The sequence below is a fragment of the Penaeus japonicus genome, unplaced genomic scaffold (assembly GCF_977035675.1).
Source record: "Penaeus japonicus unplaced genomic scaffold, GWHDUDI00000001_assembly GWHDUDI00000038, whole genome shotgun sequence".
Lineage (NCBI taxonomy): Eukaryota > Metazoa > Arthropoda > Malacostraca > Decapoda > Penaeidae > Penaeus > Penaeus japonicus.
In genome coordinates, this window is record NW_028234440.1 from 2736344 (window position 1) to 2751343 (window position 15000).

The 15000-nt window shown below is 51.4% G+C and overlaps 1 protein-coding gene across 19 annotated transcripts in view; it reads left to right on the top strand.

Annotated features, from left to right (window-relative positions):
* LOC122259888 (uncharacterized) overlaps positions 1 to 15000 on the top strand; it is a 205668-nt gene that overhangs the window by 170074 nt on the left and 20594 nt on the right. For 12 of the 19 annotated variants that reach the window (XM_086533067.1, XM_086533064.1, XM_086533083.1 and 9 more), the window contains one exon: positions 2864 to 3087. In XM_086533067.1, the coding sequence (XP_086389193.1) occupies positions 2864 to 3087 (224 nt within the window). The remainder of the gene's footprint in view (positions 1 to 2863; positions 3088 to 15000) is intronic. The other 7 variants (XM_086533070.1, XM_086533069.1, XM_086533078.1 and 4 more) reach the window with 1 other exon arrangement.

A 15000-nucleotide genomic window follows, 5' to 3' on the forward strand; every position in this document is an offset into this window, starting at 1 on the left:
CTCGGCGAATTGATGGCACACCGGGCTACTCACTGGAGTAATTGATGAGTAAATATGTCATGTGGCGCGTCGGGCCTCAGCTGACGGCCGCCGCTCCACCTCGGCTGCGCCTCCCACTGCTCCATCTCGCCCTTCTCTTCCATCTTCCTTCCTCCTCTTCCTTTTCCTCCTCTTTGTTCTCTTCTTCCTCCACCCACTCCTCCTCCTTCTCCTCGCTGCGCCTTGCCTTCGCTCCAGGACGGAGCTCCTCCCCGTCGGCGGCGCCACCGATTCCGAGGCCATTTAAATAACGGGCGATTGTGTAACATCAACCGAAATGTAGAAAGAAATAGCAGTAAATAAAATCCAAGAAATCTCCCCTCCGCGACGGTCCCGGGAGGTCGTTCCAATAAAGAAAAAGTGCATCAGGGGAGAAGTACGAATTAATAAAGGAATTTATTAGCAATAAAGGGAGGAGGACCAAATGTAGACGCAGGTCCCCCGGGAGAGAGGGGCGAGGGGGCGGCCGAGAGGGACCCCGGCGGCACAACTACGCCTGCCCTTGTGCGGCCCTCGCCTGGAAGGGAGAGAGAGAGAGAGAGCGAAGGGAGAGGCACAGAGAGAGAGAAGGACGAACGCACAGAGAGAGAGGGGGGGGGTGAGAGAGAGAAAGGATAATTGCCGCTGTAGGTTGAGTCCCGCGCGCCGCCCATCACCTGCCAGGAGCCTTCTGATTGCCTTCGCGTGCAGGTGATCAAGGGTCGAAGGCGCGCCATATTCCTGCGAATGAACGACTGCCGAAGAGTTGGTCCAGCGCAAAGCCTTAATTCGGCGCCATTGATCCGGGGAGCAGAGTGACGATCGACGCTGGACGAATTACACGCCGAAGTCGAGCACAAGACACAAAGCGAAACACTCGCCTAACAGATCCCTCGCTTTGGCGCTGCGTGGAAATTAATCGACGCTATCAAACGCCCGTTCGGCCTCCTGCCCTCAGGCCACAAACAAACAGGTTACGAAGTGTGTCTGCGGATGTGTTTGTGTGCGGCCTCGCTGTAACTGTTGTCCCAGGGCGTGGCCGAGGATACACACACATATATACTCATTACACACGCGCGCACATGGACTGCTAGTTACAAACCAGATGGGGATGAGGACGGCTTCGTTGTGAAGGTCCTCGCTTCAGAAAGTCTTTCGAGTTTCTTTCTGCGGCACTTTGTCTCTCGTCCACCTCCTCCTCTTCTTGAGCGAAACGTTTCTTTGGCTTGTCTACTTCTCCGTCTTGAGTGATTGTGTAACATCTTTCCATAAGAGAAAAAAGGTTGTTTCTTTGCTTGGTAAACGATCTGCACACACGCGGCCACTGCAGGGCGTGTGCAGAGGAGGCCCCCCACAGCGCCTTCGGACTCAAACGGGGGCCTTGTTTACCTTCCGCTGAGGGGTCCATCCCCACGTCCCTTGGCTCAAGCGGAGGGCGCCCTTAAGGACACACTCTCGTAAGATCCTCAGTTGAGGTAGATTAGCTCCTTTACGCCCACGCGCGTGCACGCACACACACACCTCGCAAGTAATTTCCGAGTCCACTCGAGAGCACAAAAACAACCCTTAACAGGTGAGAAAAGTGTATCATGTTACCTGCCTATGATGGTTAGGTGTGTACACCCTATTTGGCCTTCTGTCTTTCCCCTCTCTCTCCCCTCTCTCGCCCCCCCTCTCCCCTCTCCCCTCTCCCCTCGCCCGCCAGCCGTGCGCTCCGGTCGTGATGATAATTAATAAACGACGGTGGCAACAATTTACATAACACGTGACCATTTTGTTGCCTATTGACTCGCGGTCGGCGGGGTGAGGGGGGGGGCGATTTCTATCAGTATCGCCCGTTTTAGGAAATAACGGAAATTGCTTCCTGCTTTTATCAGCGTTGCTATCATTCTTCCTGTTTATCCTCCGCGTTGGTGCTTGAGGCGAGACCTGCCTGGAGAGGAGCCGAAGGGGCGAGGACAGAGCACGAGCAGGAGGAGTAGGAGGAGGAGGAGGAGGAGGAGGGGGAGGAGGTGCGAGCGGGAGGCGTCCGGCGTGGCTCCTGAGGGCTCCGTGTTGACCCTCGTAATTGTAAGGGCGGGCCGTCGGACGCGCCGGTAATCGATGCCAGCGCCGATATTAATTCGAGTGCGTGAAACCCGACCCGCACGGCTGATTAGCCTGTCTGTCTGTCTGTCTGTTTGTGTGTGGGCGTGGGCGTGGGCGTGTGTGTGCCCGCCTCGGAGAAGGGTCCCTCGGTGCGTGTGAGCCTTTGGGTGCTCCTTCGTGGCTGTGCTTGTGGGCGGCCGGGTAATGTGTCAAGCAAGATCCAGGGGGGGGTGAGGGGGGTGGAAGGGGAAGTGGGGGGGGACCGGTTTTCCGATTGGACGAGCGCGATTTGCACCTTGGGTAGTTTGTTCTCACCGTGCATGTGTTTTTTACGCGATAACTTTTGATGGACGAAAAAGTGCATGGCGATTTTTATGTGTATATGAATCTACATGTAAATGTTATGATTTTTTTTTTTCTCATGTTTTGAATATATCTTTCTGTCTGTTTTTATATATACACATTTTCTCTTTCCATTTACATTTCCTTTCTCTTTTCCTTCTCTCTCTCTCTCTCTCTCTCTCTCTCTCTCTCTCTCTCTTCTTCTACTTCTTCTTCTTCTCACTTCTTCTTTTTATTCCCACTCTCACTTCTTCCCTCTCCCCCGTTCCCTCTCTCCCTCCTCCTCCTCCTCCTCCTCCTCCTCCTCCTCCTCCTCCTCCTCCTCCCTCCCTCCCTCCCTCCCTCCCTCCTCCCCCTCCCTCCCGCTCCGCCCTTCCATCCAACCAACTAACCCCCCCCCCTTCCTCCCCCGCAGAATCGTCCGCAACAAGGCCGCGGAGAAAGCCAAGCACTCGATGCCTGGCACGCTGTCGCCCGTATCCCAAGCGACGTCCGTGATCGCCCACGCCCCGCCCGCGCCCCACGAGACGGCCCTCCAGCGCCAGGGCTCCTACTCCATCAACGGCATCCTGGGCATCCCGCCGCACACGGATCCCAATGGAAACATAAACAAGAGGAAGCGGGAAGAGACCGGTGAGTGTGCGTTTCCCTGTCTTTCGGTCTTTGGGTTTGGGATTATCGGTGTAGTTTGGATTCGCTTTTTTTTTTTTTTTTTTCGTTTGCATTTTCTCTTTTTATGGTCTTTTTTTTCTTTTTCTTTTTTTAAGGACATTATATAGATATTTAGGATTATATATATATATATATATATATATATATATATATATATATATATATATATATATATATATATATATATATGAGTTTTTTTAACTTTATTTTTTTCGAGAGGCCCTTTATTTCCTCTTAAATAAAGTATAAGGAAAATAGGTGAACATGAATCTGTATTCCTCAAATAGTTGCTACGATTTTCGGTCGTGTTCCTTCTCTTGATTTCACTCCATTGATTCATTCATTTGTTTCTTTATTTGCTTATCTACTTTTATCGAAGTAAAGACATCAAGGCCTATTCAGTACCTCTTTCATCACCTCCCTACCCCTCCTTCCCTCCTTCCTTCCCTCCCTCCCTCCCTCCCTCCCTCCCTCCCTCCCGCCTCACACCCCCGCTGGGAGCTTCCATCATTATCTGCGAGGCGGGAAACGAAGGATTTTCCAGCAGCGTTATGATATTCTCTCCCAGTGCCCGTCGGTGCTTCCGGAAGCTGGTGGGGGCGGGGCGGGGTGGGGGGGAGTGCCCTTCTTGCTTCTCCGCCTTCTTCTTCTCCTCCTTTTCCTTCTTCTTCTCCTTTTCCTTCTTCTTCTTCTTCTCCTTCTTCTCCTTCTCCTTCTCCTTCTTCTTTTTCTCTTCTTTTCCTTATCCATTTCCTTCTTCTCTTCTTCTTCTTCTTCCTCTTCTCCGTCTTCTCCTCATTCTCCTCCCTCTCCCTATCCTCCTCCTCCCCATCCCTCTCCCCATCCTCCTCCTCCTCCCCTTCCTCCCCCTCCCTTCTTCCTTCCCCTCTTCCCCGGTTCCTCTCTCGCTCATCCTTCTTGCTTGCTCCTTCCTGATTTCATTTAGGCGGGTCATTTTCACCAAGATCGTTCTGCTGTCTTACTTTTTGCTCTTTTTATCTTTTATATATTTTTTTTTCTTTTTGGAGATCAAGACAGAGAGAGAGAGAAAGAGATAGAGATAGAGAGAGAGAGAGAGGGAGGGAGAGAGAGAGATAAAGAGAGAGAGACAGAGAGAGAGAGAAATGCCAAAATCTTCCTCCTTGTCTTCCCCTTCCGTTTTGTTCATTACTGTCAGCATTAACCTTTTCTTTATCTGCTTCTTCGTCTCTTTTTTCATGCTCCCCTTTCCTCCTTTTCTCTCTCTCTTTTTCACCTCGTATATCAATTTATTTTCCTCCACCTCGTCTTCTTTGTTGATTTACTCCTTTCTTTTTCTCTTACTACATTCGTTGTCTCCCCCTCTTTCATTCTTCCCCTCCTCCTTCTCCTCTTCGCCCTCCTCCTCCTCCTCCTCCTCCTCCTTATCTCCTTCTATCTCCCCCCCTCTTCTCCGCTCTCCCTCTCTTCCTCCTCCTCCTCCTCCTCCTCCTTATCTCCTTCTATCTCCCCCCCTCTTCTCCGTTCTCCCCCCTCTTCTTCCTCCTCACTCCGCTGAGTAAATATGATGATAGCAAGACGCTTCCGTTGGCGCGAGCGAGAGGGTGAGCTGTCTCAGGAGATTAAAATTGTCTGATTATGTCTGAGTTGCGGCGAGGAGGCGCGCAGGTGTTCCCGCGACGCTAGAGATATCACGGGGTAGACGGTCGAGGGGGGGAGGGGGGGAGGGGGCGGCAAAAAAGGGGGAGGGAAATAGATAGGGAAATAAAGAGACAGAGAGGGAGTGGGAGAGAGGGGGTGGAGGGAAGGGTGGGAGGAGGAGGGGAGGAGAGGTGAAGGGAGAGAGGGTTGTACTTGTGGGGAATGACGGAGTAAGGGAAAGAGAGAGAGAGAGAGAGAGAGAGAGAGAGAGAGAGAGAAGCAGGGCGAAAGTTCTGAGTGTTATTCCCGAATAATCCCGGTCAGAGGGATCGGCGAGGCGCCGAGGCTCCCAGGGAGAGCGCAGCCGACGCGGAGGAGGAAAGGGAGGAAACAAACGAATAAAAAGCAGAGGTTCCCTCGGCCGACGCGACGTCCCTCTTCTGCAGGAACTAGTACACGTCCTCGACCATCAGTCAGCGCGGCCCTCTGCGGCGCGACTTTATCAAAGGGCGCGGAGGAAGCGGCATAAGTGATAGCCGTCATCGGGCCCATTAGCGGGCCCAGGATCTAAGGGCAGGCGAGAAGGAGCGCGTGTAATGGAGCAAGGGTTGAGCGCCTACACAAAATGGAGCACCGGACGCGCACGAAAATGGGGGAGGGAGGGAGGGAGGGGAGGGCTAAGGGGGAGGGAGGGAAGACACGGAACTGTATTAATGAAGGCTGATTGCTTTGTTTTGGAGGGAGGGGAGGGGGGAAGGAAGGCCCCCTTCAATCCTTCGTAGTTGTTTCCTGTTATTCATATTATTCCTTTCTTATCTTTTTTTCTGATCATCCCTCCACCACCACCACCACCACCACCACCACCTCCTCCTCCTCCTCCTCCTCCTCCTCTTCCTCCTCCTCCTCCTCCTCCTCCTCCTCCTCCTCCTCCTCCTCCTCCTCCTCCTCCTCCTCCTCCTCCTCCTCCTCCTCGCGGCCTCGTCTTGGGGCGCGCGCTCATTGGGCCCGACGTAGGCCGAGGGGCGGCCGCGGGGCGAGGGATCGGAGGGAAAAGTTTAAAAGCAAAGGGATGACGGGAATATTGTATTACTCGATATTCGGCCTCTCCTCGTCTCCCTCTCGCTTTCTCGTGTTCCCGACTTCTATCTTTCCCTCTCTCTCTTTCTCTCTTTCTCCCTCGTCCTTTCTCTCGTTGTCCCTCGTCCTTTCCCTCTTTCTCCCTCGTCCTTTCTCACTTTCTCCCTCTCGCTGTCAAGTGTTCCCGACTTCTATCTTTCTCCCTATCTTCCTCGATCTCTCTCTTTCTTTTTCTTGCATTTTTATATTCTTCCTAATTTTTGCCTCTCACATTAGCTGTCTTACTTTTTTGTATTCTCTCTCTCTCTCTCTCTCTCTCTCTCTCTCTCTCTCTCTCTCTCTCTCTCTCTCTCTCTCTCTCTCTCTCTCTCTCTCTCTCTCTCTCTCTCTCTCTCTCTCTCTCTCTCTCTCTCCTTCCTCTCCTCTCTCCGTCTCACCCCAAGATTGATAGAGTTTGTAATCAGCCCCCTGCATCGATTTCCCTCCAGCCAAGTTCATTAAAGGCGACTTTCCCGTCAATAAATGTGCATTTGAGGACTCTACCGTCACCGCACCCGTATTAAGGAAGCCAGATAACCAAAAAAAAAGGAAAAAAAAAGAAAGAGAAAGACGGAGAGAGAAGAGGTTACAAAAACTCGGAAGATATAGGAAAGAAAAAGGGGAGGGGAAGGAATCGGAGGGGGGGAGGGGCGAGGGGAGGGGGTGTTCTAGATTATGTAAATGTCTAAACTTGGGAATCAAGGTCATATAGTCTAAGTGTATCGCCGGGAGAAGAAAAAGGAGAAAGGGGAAAGGAAATTGAAAATGGTGGATGGAATAAGAACGAGAGGCTGAGGAAAGGCCAAGCTATCATTAACCTCTTCGCAAGAGCTTTCACAGAGGATTGAATCCCGCTCTGTGGATTAATACTCGACTAAGTGCGACTTGATTTACGCCTACCGGAGCTGTTCTATCCACAGCGGTGTTGCCAACCCTCGCACCTGGCCGCGGCAGAGGTTCTGGAGAACAATTTCTTTATGCATTTAATCACTAGGCCGCAAACAACCGGTCGACGTTAAAGAGCCTCCAGGGGCGCCGTTTTTCACCATTGGATTACATTAAGACTCGCCGGTTGGGGATTGAGAAAATCATTTGTAAATAACGCGGAAGCCTTTGCTGTTGGCATCCGTGAGCGCAGCGCCAAGGAGCCGCTCCTCCCCGGCCCATCGTTCCCGAGTTTTACCGCCCCCTTGATTGCAATTAATTTCACCTTGGGAAATCGCTTATGCCTCATTTGTACAAGTTAAAAAGGATGCCAGCCATTAAAACCCATTTATTCAATTAGATTTTTTAAAAGAAAATTAAGGCGGGATCTCTGATGATGCCCGGAGAGGCCCTCCCCCCCCCTCCCTCCCTCCCGCCGCCGCGTCGGCCGACCTCGGGAATTTGCGAAAGTAAAAGAGCGTGTGATTGTTGTCGTGCCGCTGGCAGGTGCCGCTTTAAGCATCCTTCCTAGGTGCAATACACACACGCTCTCCCTCCCTCCTCCCCCTCCCCCCTCCTGGCTCGTCCTTTTTCGCCCCTGCCCTTGCATCCGTCCTCCCGCCTCGTGCAGATTGCGTGCGTGGCGAGGCGAGTGAGTGCGAGAGTCAAGGCGGTGGCGCTGGCGGAGGCAGTCGCGATATTAGAATAACGAGCGCCGAAGTCGGAGCGTGAGGGGCTCCCCGCCATGCCGCTGGGCGACGTGGAAATATACTCCTCCATTTCCTTATGATCCCCAGCCACTCTTAAAAGCGGGACGAGGCTCGCGAAGACTCTAAACATTCCATCAGATTAATGAGTCGGCGTGAGTGCGTGTATGGATCACCCCCTTGTGTTTACCTGTTGTCTCGAACGCCCGCGTGAATTATCGTACCGCGGAGGCAGCGCCAACAAATTAGTTGCTGCTTGGATGGGAAACGCCGCTAATCGAAAGTTAAGCATCCGGGGCTCACTGGCTGTTTCCCCGTATCAACAAGTTTAAGCCTCGGCACTAAATGTAGTCGATCACTTAGTTTAAATGAAAATTAGGTGCCTTTTCCCCCGCGCCGCTGATGGTGCGTCAAGTTACGTGCATTGCACTTTGGTAGATTGGTGACACGCGCGCGACGAGTGCGTTCTTCATCAAAGCAGGAAGTGCAGGCGCTCCTTAATGATCGCTGCTTTTTCCACGCCGGGGGAGGGCGGCGGGAGGGAGGGCGTGCCGCAGGCCTTCTTGCGCCCTTTTTGCACATGATTCCGGGTTTATATATATATATATATATATATATATATATATATATATATATATATATATATATATATATATATATGTGTTATTGTATGTATATATATATATATATATATATATATATATATATATATATATATATATATGTATGTATGTATGTATATATGTGTGTGTGTAACACACATTCATCCCGCAGTTTCGGGGCCGCATTCGAAATCCATTTGGGCTGCGGCGCCGCGTCCTCGCAGCCGCGGCGCCGCTAAGAGCCGCCGCCGCGGAAGGCAAGAGGCAGTTTGGGCACCGAACTGCCGGCGTGAGACATAGCATCATCACACCTCCGCCAGGCATATCACCGGGGAATAAACGTGAATTAAGGAGGTCAGAAGGTCGAAAATCACGCTAATGCCTTCGTTCCCTGTCCCTTAAAGCCCCGGGTGATTTAGTGCCATCCTTCCCCGTCGCTTTCTATGCAAATGAGACGATGGCTTGGTAATTAAACTGGGGCTTAACGAGTGATCAGCAACACGGGCCCATTTTACTTGTAGATGAACGGAAATGGTCACCACCGTAAATATAGAGCGGGTAGTTAGGCCTGCGCTTGTTTATATGATCGGCTTGCATAATGCATGGCGGCAGCATAGGCGGCATAGGCAGCGGTGGCATAGGCAGCATAGGCGGCGGTGGCAGCATAGGCGGTGGCATAGGCAGCATAGGCGGTGGCATAGGCAGTGACCTGGGCGGCCTGCTCGCTCGTCTCGAAATTATGACGGCTTCGGTGCGGCCGAGTTTGCTTCCGTGACATTTCGAAGCGTGTTAGCGTGTGCTACCTGCCAAATTGGTCCCGGCCGCCGACCCCGCTTCTCCTTCTTAAAATCCTTTCGGCGTAACCATTTCTCTTGTGGACAAGTGATCAACCAACAGCGAATGATTTGTTTGTTCAGCGCTTGATAAATACGTAATGCACAAGAGCCCCGCTGTTAACGACACCAAAACATTCGAGACACACCCAGCCACTCGAATCAATACTGACACAACCAACGACCAAATCAGAGGTCCGGGCTGTTAGCACTGCCAAGCACCGTCACTGCCAACAGCACCGCCACTCACCGCATTTTCACTGTCGTCACCGTTAATCTGGTCTCTGGTTTCTCTCCTACGCTCTCTCTCACTCACTCATTCTCTCGTTCTCACTCATTCTATCTCTCTCACTCATTCTCCCTCTCTCTATTTCTCTCTCTCTTTCTTTACCTCTCTCTCTCTCTCTCTCTCTCTCTCTCTCTCTCTCTCTCTCTCTCTCTCTCTCTCTCTCTCTCTCTCTCTCTCTCTCTCTCTCTCTCTCTCTCTCTCTCTCTCTCTCTCTCTCCTCCGCCATGGTCGTAACATCCTCGGGAACCATCATCGCTTTAGGCTGTACAAACCCCTTTCTCCTCCAATTCTGCAAATTCCTGTCGCCCCTCTTCCCCCCTTCCCTCCCACCGCTCCTCCATACCCGCCTCTCCCTCTCCTCCTCCTCCTCCTCCTCCTGCTCCTCCTCCCGCCCCTGTCATAGACACCATCCCCCCCTTCCTCCCCCATCACCATCGCCATCATCATCACCATCACCGGCAATAGCACCCGAACAATCTTGTGAGAGAACAGGCTGGGTGCGTAACCCTGAGATATGGAAGCTATTTGTGTTTGTTGGGGGAGGGATGCTCGTGTTGAATAGGGAAGCGCTGCCTGTCTGCTCGTTTCTGCTGGAACGACGGCCGGCTCCCGCGCTCTGCTCCTGCTCCTGCTGCTTTTTCTTTCTTGATTCGCCCCCGAGGATGCTGCAAGCCCCGGGGGGTTGGTTGGTTCCTTCCTTGCGTGGGAAGGACTCTTGCCTCGGGGATCAGGGGCGGGGGTTGAGGAGCCTCGCGCGCGGAGGGAAGTCTGCCGTCTATGGGATTGGCTTTTCGTTGGGCTTCACGTGTGTGTGTGTGTGTGTGTGTGTGTGTGTGTGTGTGTGTGTGCTCGCGAGAGATGCATTGGCTGAGAAGGAGGGGGATAGAGGGAGAAGAGGGAAGGAAGGAAGGAAGGAGGGAAAATAAACAAAACGAGTGTGAATTACGGAGCTGGCTTTTGTTTAGAGTTCACACACCGTAATGTAAGGTTTATCGATAACATAAATAAAAGCGACGACGTTTGGGAACAAAGTGGCCGTTCCAGGGTCAGCTGGAGGCCGCGCCGCCCTCGCCTGGCCTCGACCCCCAGCTGATCGGGCAAGGGAGGCCCCCCCACCCACTGTGCTCGCACGCGCGCGCAGCGGGGGTATGTGCTTGCATTTGTCTGTGTGCGTTGGTCTGCTCGCGCCTCTTTACACGGATTCACTGTCTTTCGAACGGAGGATACACGTCACGAAACGTCGGAAACCTCGTGCCATAGCTTTCTCATCCTCCCTCTCCTTCTTTTCCTCTTCATCTCCTTCCACATGCTCTTCTCCATCTACGCCCTCCTTCACCTCCTCCTCCTCCTCCCCCTCCCTCTCCCTCTCCTCCTCTTCCTCCTCCTCCTTCCCCTCCCTCCCCCCTCCCTCTCCTCCTCTTCCTCCTCCTCCTTCCCCTCCCTTTCCCCGACTTCCCTCCATCCATCATGGCCGCCGTATGCAGCTCTCTGGTAACAAGCAATTAATTATATCTTGATGGACGTACTGGTCACTCCGCCAATAAGGATCGCCAAGATAATGGTTGTTAGGGCCATTGGGGGGAGGGGGGGAGAGGAAAGAGGCTGGAATAGATTAGAGAGAGAGAGAGAGAGAGAGAGAGAGAGAGAGAGAGAGAGAGAGAGAGAGGGAGAGAGAGAGAGAGAGAATGAGTCGAAATGAATCTTATTCCAAAAGCAGCAAATAAAAAAAAGAAAAAAACAAGCTTCAATATCTTTTTCTCCTAAAGGAGAGAAAGAGAGAGAGACAGAGAGAGAAGTGTGCGGATAGATAGTATGAAAGGGGGAGAACGATTGGAAATAATGAAAAAAATATGCGAAGGGTGAATAGAAGGGGGAGAAAGAGAAAGAGAGAGAGAGAGAGAGGGAGAGGAGGGACTGAACGATATGGAAATCGGTTAGGGAGCGGCGATCCCTCATTCGCGGAACGATTTTTCAAAGCGATCATCAAGAGGGGGCAGGGGGGGGAGGGGAGTGGGAGGAGAGATGGGGTAAAAGGGGGAGGGGGGGCCCGTGATAAGGTATCTAGGGAGATGATAAGGAGGGCGAGAGGAGAGGGTATTCCTTCCGAAGGAGCGACGGTGGTGCGAGCGGATCTCCTATCCCTTACTATCCCTTGTCCGTGTAAGGGATAGGTGTAAGTCACTCGATCTCCGGTTTCCTTCGGTAATACTCGCTCCGGTTGCCATCGGGGTTGTCGGGCGAAGCAGCGCACTTGGCGAGTCTCCCCGTCACCGCCTCCGTCATGAAGATGAGGTTCCTGACGCGGCCGCAGGAGGAGGTCATGCGCGACGCACGTGTACTGTGCCCGGGCGGTGTGCCTGCCAGGAGCCCTTTGTGCCCCGTCGACGTGTAGAAAGACGAGGAAACCGACCTTATTGCTCGGGTCGGGTCCCGTGACGGCGTCGATGGGAGGGGGGGGGGAGAGAGAGAGAGAGAGAGAGAGAGAGAGAGAGAGAGAGAGAGAGAGAGAGAGAGATGACTAATGGGGAATTGTCTCGTAAGAATCTCTCTCTCTCTCTCTCTCTCTCTCTCTCTCTCTCTCTCTCTCTCTCTCTCTCTCTCTCTCCATCCATCCATTCTTTTTTTTCTGGAAGGTTCCGAGGTGGTGATGATGGTCAGTATTGGTTGGATCCGTGCCATACCGAGCGGAGAGGGGGGAGGGGGGGCGGAGGGGATCAGACCCCCCACCCGTTGTCAGTAAAAAGAGAAAGAGTTGATAATGAAAAACGTACTTGCATAATCACACGAAAAATTATAGGACAAAAAAGGAAAGAGAAAGAAAGGCAGCATATAAATTATATCACCCCCCCCCCTAAAAAAAAAAAACGAAATCCGTAGCTTTCTCCCGAGAAAAGGAGAGACGCAAAATCGCAAGCATTTTCCGTGTGCTTTCGCCGCTGATCGCGAGCCGATCGCCGACGAGAGAGGCGATCGCGGCCAGCGGGAGCGGCGACGGAACGACAGCGTCGACCCAGGAGAGAGGAAGGGCCGGCGCCCCAGATGAAGCTGTCAGCCTGGAAAGATGTAGACGTCAGCCGCGTCAGCACTCGTCCTCCCTGACCGGCCCTCCCCTCGGAGTGTCTTCCGGACCTCTTCCAATGGACCTCCTTTATTTCCTCTTATTCTCGCGACCTCTGCCACCTCCCTCCCCTCCTCCCCTCTCTCTCTCCTCCCTCCCCTCCCCTCTCTCTCTCCTCCCTCCCCTCCTCTCTCTCTCTCCTCCCCCTCCTCCTCCTCCTCCTCCTCCCTTGTTCCCCTGCTCATACTCCTGCTGGTCTTTCCTCTCCCCCTTCCTCACTCCCCCCCCTCCCTCTTCCCATCTGATTATTCTTCCTTCTCCTTTTCCTCTTCCTCCTTTTCCCTTCGCTGTCTTTCCTCTTCCTCTCGACTCTTGTGTCTTATTCCCTCGCTCCCCTCTCGTTTGTTCTATTTCTTTGACCTTTCTCTTGTTTTTGTTTTTCGTTTGTTTTTCTTCTTACAATTTCACCTTCTTTTCGTCTCTCATTCGTTTTTTCTCGGATTTTTCTTCTATACATTTTCTTTTCCTTAGATGCATTTCTCCGTCTCTCCTCCACTCTTCGTCTCTCGATCTCTCCTTCCCTTCGTCGGCCTCACGATGCCAGCGGCTCATAAAGTAGGGAAGAGGAGAGGTAGAAGGAGCAACCCTTTCCTTCTACTTCTTCTTCTTCTCCTCCTCCTCCTTATTCTCCTCCTCCTCCTCCTCCTCATTCTCCTCCACCTCCTCCTCCTCCTCCTCATTCTCTTCCTCCTCCTTCTCCTCCTCCTCCTCCTTCTCCTCCTTCTCCTCGTCCCCCTTCTTCCTTCGAGGACTGTGTCTTATGTAGATGGAGAGACTCCATGATGGACGGCCCAAGGGATCCCACTGGCCCCTCCCCTCCTCCGCCCATTCTCTGTCTCTCCTTGCCTTTCCCCTTCTCCCCCCCTTTTCCTTTCCCTCCCTCCTCTTATGCCCCTCTCTTTTATTTCCCCTCGATTCCCAACCTTCTTGTCCCCTTCCCTCCCTCCCTTTCCTTCCCTCCTTCCCTTCCCTTCCCTCATTCCCTTCCCTCCTTCCCTCCTTCCCTTCCCTTCCCTTCCCTTACTTTCACCTTCCCTCCTTCCCTTCCCTCCTTCCCTTCCCTCCTTCCCTTCCCTTCTTCCCTTCCCTCCTTCCCTTCCCTCCTTCCCTTCCCTTCTTCTCTCTCTCCCCTTCCCTCCCCCTCCCCCTCGGCCCCTTCCACTTGAACCCGCGGCCGTGTGACGCTTAATCGAGATCGCTCCCTCCCGCCATTAGAGGCTTGGACTGCAACTCTTCCCTGATAATGGAGAGTGAGCGGCTGTTGCCTCCACCTACGTCTGAGGGGGAGGGAGGGAGGGAGGGAGGGAGGGAGGGAGGGGGGTGGTATAGGGGCAAGCAGAAGGGAGGAAGAGGAGTGAGGGAGGGAAGGTGAAGGGAGAGGGGGTCGAAGGAAGGGAGGGAGGGAGGGATCAGTAGAAGGGTGAAGGGAGTCGAAGGAAGGTAGGAAAGAAGGGAGGAGAAGGGAAGACATGGGAGGAGGAATAACGAAAGAGGCAAAAGAGGAATGTGGAAGAACAAAGAATACTAAAAAAAAAAGCGCGTGTGCCTACAAAGAAACAGCGGGAAGAGAAGGAGGATGGAAGAAGAGAAGTAAAGGGGAATAAGGAGGAGAGAGGAAAGAGGAGGAGAGGAGGGAGAACGAAGGAGTAAAGGAGAGAAGGAGGAGGAAAGAGGAAGAGAGAGAAGGAAGAGGAAAGAAGAAGAATTGGATCGAAGAATAAAAGAATAATAAGAGAAAAGAGATGAAGAAAGGGAGAAGGAGAAAGCGAGTACATTGTGTTCCTCCATTCCTGTTGTGTATAAAATGCGTGTATGTGTATAATGCCTGTGAATTGGTCTTAGAAGTTTTTCAAAGGGTCTTATGATGAGACCAAAATATTTCCCCGAAATCAAATTTTCATGTAAAAGGGAAGCAATCTAAGTTTCTTCGACATTTTTTATATCTTTTTTTTATGAGATTTATCAGATGAGATGAAGGAAACGCGGGGCCGTAAAGGAAGATTAGATCAACCCGACCAGTTTTTCATCCTGCAGGATTTTCCCAAAAGAAATTTCCTCGCGGGAACTAGATCTTCAAAAAACGACCATATGGAGATGTGTATATATGTCCTCTATGTATTTAGAAGTCAACATACCCGCACTCGCAGATATGTGTGTGTGTGTGTGTGTGTGTGTGTGTGTGTATATATATAAATATATATATATATATATATAATATATATATAATTATATATATATATATATATATATATATATATATATATATATATATATATATATATATATTATATGTATGTATATGTATATAATATATATATATATATATATATATACTTATATTTATACACATACACACACACACACACACACACACACACACACACACACACACACATATATATATATATATATATATATATATATATATATATATATATATATATATATATATATATATATGCACACACACATATACATACACACATATTTACGTAAATTATATGTTTATGCGCGTACTACAGTAGCAGAACCAGAGAAAAACAACAAGTACAAGAGGCGAAATTACAGCAGCTTCTTCCCGAAGAGACTTGCCTCCACTGCGCCGAACACTCAGCCAGGATCGCTCGTTCACTCGGAGATCTTTTGTCAGTTAAATCCTGAGTACGTCTTT